Source organism: Macrobrachium nipponense, chromosome 8 (genome assembly GCF_015104395.2).
Source record: "Macrobrachium nipponense isolate FS-2020 chromosome 8, ASM1510439v2, whole genome shotgun sequence".
Taxonomy (NCBI): domain Eukaryota; kingdom Metazoa; phylum Arthropoda; class Malacostraca; order Decapoda; family Palaemonidae; genus Macrobrachium; species Macrobrachium nipponense.
Genome location: NC_087203.1, coordinates 48,455,660 through 48,461,150, shown reverse-complemented (window position 1 = coordinate 48,461,150; position 5,491 = coordinate 48,455,660). Strand labels below are relative to the sequence as shown.

Sequence of the window (5,491 nt, the reverse complement as noted above, 5' to 3'; positions counted from 1 at the left end):
TTTCAACTTTAGGTTCAATTGCACATTTGCAGATTCTTTTTTTTTTATCATTGTTTTGCAGCGATTATTGTTTTCTGAATAAAGTCTCCAGGAATTTGCTTTTTCAAACTTATTTTTTTTCCTGAGCAAAGCAAATCTACATATTTGTGACACTTACCCTTAATCATCTGACCTGTGACGTTGTACAGAAAAGTTCAGGAGGTCAAGATGCGTCTTTTGAAGAAGCGGGTCATTGTCATTGACCAAATTCACTACAGCAGTTTTTGTTGAAACATTAGATGCTACTGGTGGGAGTTTAGTCTTGGAAATGCTAAGCAAAGTCTTGTAGACAGAATAAGTTTATGTAGGATTCTGAGTTGTTTTTTAGGACAATGTTTGGCTATGAAGACAAACTTCTAAAGTTACTAAGCAGCTGACTTACCAGCTAAGCCCTATAGTGCAACTAGACCATTCCAAAGGTTATAGAAGATTCCGACGAAAATTGCACACAAGGTGGCCCACTAGTGACAAGTGGTCAGCTTTTTTTTACAGAGATAGATAGGTAAGTCTATCTTGGGAAGACGGGAGCATTTTGGGATGAGTTGGTCAGCCCTGAGCGAGGTTAGTGTCATCCAGACACTAAGGGAAATCTCTACATATAGATAAATAAATAAATAACTTATGCTATACTACATCACCCTGAAAATTAATATGGCAACGAATAAATAAGCTCAGCTACATAACAACATCTCAAAAGGCATCTTCCGTCTGAGAAGACGTTTTCCACGACACCTCCCAACTTCCTTCAGCTTCCTGAGAAACGACCAACTTTTGTACGAAGGATCCATCCATAAGGACCCTCACACGAGCCTCTCCTGCTGGCAGATGAAGTACCGATTGATCCTGCAGTCCTCGTCAGTGGCCAGGATCTCGTAACGACTGTTTGGCCTGAAGGACAGGCAGTTGGAGAAGCTGTTTCCGGTCGGGTAGTTTGGCGCCCACAGGGTCGAGTTCTGGAAGAGGGGCTGGCCGTTCACCCAGGTCCACGCGCCTTCCACCTCAAAGTCGGAGGCTCCCAGCCAGTAGGAGTATGTGCGGCTCACTGGAACAAGAACATAACACGTGAAGAATGAAGACATTTTAGTGCTTAATCTACTGGGGAGAGGCTGCAGTAGTGTTTCTGTCTTTGGCAAACTTCCTGTAAATAATGCTTCTACCTTTGGTATGTTTTGCATTTTTTTTATTATTGATTCAAACAGTTGACTTTGAAGACACTTTTAGATCTTACTTAGGCTAAAGGCCTCAGTGTACTGACCACTATTATATAAATACATATGTAATAATAGCTATGAGAAATAATATTAGATAGGGTAGCGTAAATACAGAAAAGAGAGAATAATCAGAGTACAATGAAAATAACGAGAAAGAGAAAGAGAGAGAGAATTGAGCTTTGGTGTGTGAGTCAAATCTGATCAACAACCATAGGCGTAACAAACCTATTAGTCACAGGACATTGGCGAGACGGGAAAGCGGCAACAGCCATAACACCATCGTGATAGAAATCATAAGACTGCCAAAGATCTTTGACCTGTGACCTCGCGCCAGACTCACTCCGCTTCTATCGATAATGAAGCTCCACCTCCAGGAGGAGGTATTAACATGTTAATTAAGAAGCTCCACCCACAAGAGGAGGAATTCACATGTTAACCCCACCTAAAAGGGGATGGGGTAAGATAAGGGAGAGACAGCTCCACTAATCTAGAATCCGTTTGGGCGGAGACCTAGAACATACACCGCCTTAGGAGGTTGGGCCAAATTCGATCCTGGGGTAGCAGCTGATTGCAGAAGGAGAGAAGAGAGGACCAGCCGCCGTTGTACAGTAAAGTAGCAACTTTGTCAGTGGTCCTAACCAGATTTTTTAGTTGTAACTTGTATTCATTGCAACAGTAAAGGAAGAAACTCTGTCGTTCGTCTCACTTAAACACTCCTGAGAGACTGATTTTATTGCTAATCCAGAACTGACAATCAAGAAGAAAAATAAAAAAAAAGAGTTAACATAGAACCAGATCGCAGAAAAAATCATCTAGAAGAACGAAGCAGGTAAGAGAACATACACTCGAACACTCTACAAGGGCACCTAACATATATATATATATATATACATACAGTGAACAACCAGAACTCACATCTCTGATTCCCGATGAAGTTCCTCAAGTCATCGAAGGATGCCGGAGCCGCCAAGTCTCCCTGAATGACCCTGCAGTAATCCCTCGCGGCCTTCCAGTTGAGGCGTTTGGTGACCTGGATGAAGAAGCAGCTGTCGCCGCACCTGGTATAAGGCCACACGCACAGGCCTGTTGAGAGAGAGAGAGAGATTGTTAGAGAAGTAGTTGCATTAACCCGTTGGTTTTGTGAGTAGGGAGGGATGCATTTGAGGGACATTATTTAACAGGATACAGTGAGAATTGGTAACCGACTTTAACGGAGGCGAGTTTGCACACGTACGTGGACTTGCGTGTCAGCGTATCAACAAAATAACTTGAGAATGACAGAACCGATTTAGATGAAATGTGGTAAATGCATTCGTCGAGTCACCCTTGTCAGATGGTCAGTGAATTTCACAAAAAAGTAAGTTTTGCTTCAGCCTCAGAGATTGGTACTTTTCATAGCAACAGAGGCTAGCCCCGTTTTGGAATTGGATCATTCATAATTATTATTATTATTATCATTATTATTATTATTGTTATGGTGGTCAACAGTCACAAGATCTATTGAGAAAATAAAGAAGGAAAGTAAACTTGACCAGTTACCACACAAAGACATTTCCTTTCCCAGTGTTGCCAGTTTCTCTTTATTTGTTTTGCAAGGAATTGCTTTTTGTCAGTGTGTTCTGTTTGGAATGGTAATGATAATATCCTAATAATAAGAATCCTACCCTTTCAATTTAATGTTCACTAGATTGTTAAGTCTACATTTAACTGTAACGAAATCCTAAATAAGAGTGTATATACAGAGAGTCGTGTACCATAACTGCTGTAAGTACAATATAAATGCAAAAGATCTTGAAGAATTCCACTTCCCCTAACATGGTAGGGAAACCAGCAATGCCGTATCTAACAGTGTCACTATCTTCTTTCCCAGTTTAATTTTTTTGGGACATCTCTCCAGTGATTCTCCAGTGATCCACTCTTCTCTCTCTCTCTCCTCAAACTCTCTCTCTCTCTCTCTCTCTCGTCTCTCTCCTCTCTCTCTCTCTCTCTCTCTCTCTCTCTCTCTCTCTCTATATATATATATATAGATATTATATATATATATATATATATATATATATATATATATAATATATATATATATATATATATTATATATATATATCTATATATATATATATATATATATGGATATAATATATATATATATGATATCTATATATATATATATAGATATATATAGATATATATATATATTATATTAATTATATATATAAATTATATAATTATATATATAGTTATATATATATATAGTTATTAATATAATATATATTTATATATATTATATATATATAAATATATTCCCTTATTTATTTATCAAATTATGAAGCATTATGATGACAATATTATCTCAGGTAATTGGTTATGAAATTGATGTCCTCACCAAAATTACAAAAATGAACATTAAGAATGATTAAAGTCTATTTCTGTAGACTTTTTCTTTAAGACTGAAACAGAGACAGTTTGTTTGTTCTGCCGAAAATTATGACATCATTTTTGCAAATATTTATGATTAATTAATCCTGACTGCCATGGAAAACGTTATGACTGTTTACAAATAAAGTATAGCCTTTAATAAATCAATAAATAATAAACATAAATGAATGAATATATATTGTTACAAGATTTTCTTTAATGCTGAGTTCAATTTCCAAAACGGGGACATCCCCATCTTTGTCACATCACCTTTCATTCCCAGGCTGACGAAGGAACTCCCAAGGACGCCCTTGACCGCCGCCACGCCCCCGAGCTCCTTATGGAGGGAGTTCAGGTCCTCCTGGACGGCGGTCACCTCCCTCCTGATGGCGTTGAGGTCCCTGAGCGACCCCTCGACTTCCCCGAGTCTATTCGTGAAACTCGTGTCGACTCTCTGGCGTTCCTGCCCCGTCAGGAGGGTCAAGTTCCTCCTCAGCTGGTCAGAGAAGCTCCTCTGCGCCGCCTGCTCTTCTTCTATCTTCTCGATGGACGCCTCCACGCCCTCTAGGTCGCATTGGCACTGGTGGTCTTGGGGCGCCGACGACGCGGGAGATCCCGTGGGAGTTGCAGAAGCAGAAGAGGGTAGCAGGGACGAGGTGGAGGAGGAAGGTTTCTCGTGGACCGTGATCACCTGGGGGAATAGGGCCACCAACTCCGTCACGTTGACCCTCAGGCTCCTGACCTCCTTCTGCAGCGTGTTTACCGTCCTGGTGAGGTCGACGATCTTGTTGTTTATGATTGTGACGCCCGTAGAAGAAGCCTCGGCCCCTGGTCTCTGTCCTCCGAACCTCTCGCTGGTCCTAGTCTGTCCGAGGGGCGTCTGGGCTTCGGATACCTGGCTCTCCAAGATGTCCGCTCTGCCCTCCAGGTTTTCCAGTCGTTCCAGGGCCTCTTTCAACTGGCTGCCCTGGCTGACGACCAGGAGCTTCAAGGTGGCGAACGTCTCCAGAACCAGTTGGATCTTCTCGTCAGTGAACGCCCTGAATCTTTCGACGTCCTCGGCCATGGCTCTAACGGACGTCTGGGCCTGTTGTGCCATGTTCTCTAGACTCTGGTAGTCCCCCTGCTGCGTCTGGACCTCGTTCTTATCTTCCCTCAGACTGTAGAGGAGGGCTCTGATGTCCGTCAGGAGAGAAATCGAGTAGCTGTCGGTTGGGGCATCTCCTGACGCTGGTTTTTCCCCTTGAACGTCCTGTAGGGACAGGACTACTTCTTCTTCTTCTGCTGATTTTCTATCAAGATCGGTCGTGAAGGAGGTGGTCACTTCGAGACGCTCCTTCTCGCTTTCTTCTTCAAGGATTTCTTCGTAGGTATTCGTCACTGGGTCCTCGTTCAAGTAGACAGCCAACTGCTTCTTGATTCTGCCCAGTTTAGACGCCTGCGTTCGTCCAGAGGCAAAACTCAGCAGGAAAATGGCGACGAGGAACAATGTCTTCGTCTTCATGCTTGTGAAACTTCAGTTGTTGAAAGAGCGAACTGTGTCCACCACCCAAACGCACGCGAGATCAGACGCACACTGCCGCTACTCACACGAACGTCCCGGTAGAAGAAGGCAAAAATTGAGGTCACCAGGCGACCCTACCCGGTACCCGAGGATAGGGCACTCTGCCCCTCGGTGCCCCTAGCGGGTACCGGTACCCCTGACCGGTATTGTTGAGGATTCGGTCTCATAAAGTGAGAATCAATAAAGAGTAGGAATGAAAGCTAGGGAAACGAGGGACTACAGAGAGAGAGAGAGAGAGAGAGAGAGAGAGAGAGAGAGCCTC

General features: G+C 42.7%; 1 protein-coding gene across 1 annotated transcript; it reads right to left on the bottom strand.

The window, feature by feature from the left end:
* On the bottom strand, positions 1-5,228 carry LOC135223256 (CD209 antigen-like). Its single transcript, XM_064261743.1, has 3 exons — positions 3,936-5,228; positions 2,166-2,333; positions 1-1,081 (listed from the first exon to the last, which is right to left on the bottom strand). The coding sequence occupies exons 1-3, from the start codon at positions 5,167-5,169 to the stop codon at positions 840-842; spliced, it is 1,644 nt and encodes a 547-aa protein (XP_064117813.1). The 5' UTR covers positions 5,170-5,228; the 3' UTR covers positions 1-839.
* Between the last annotated feature and the right edge of the window lie 263 nt (positions 5,229-5,491).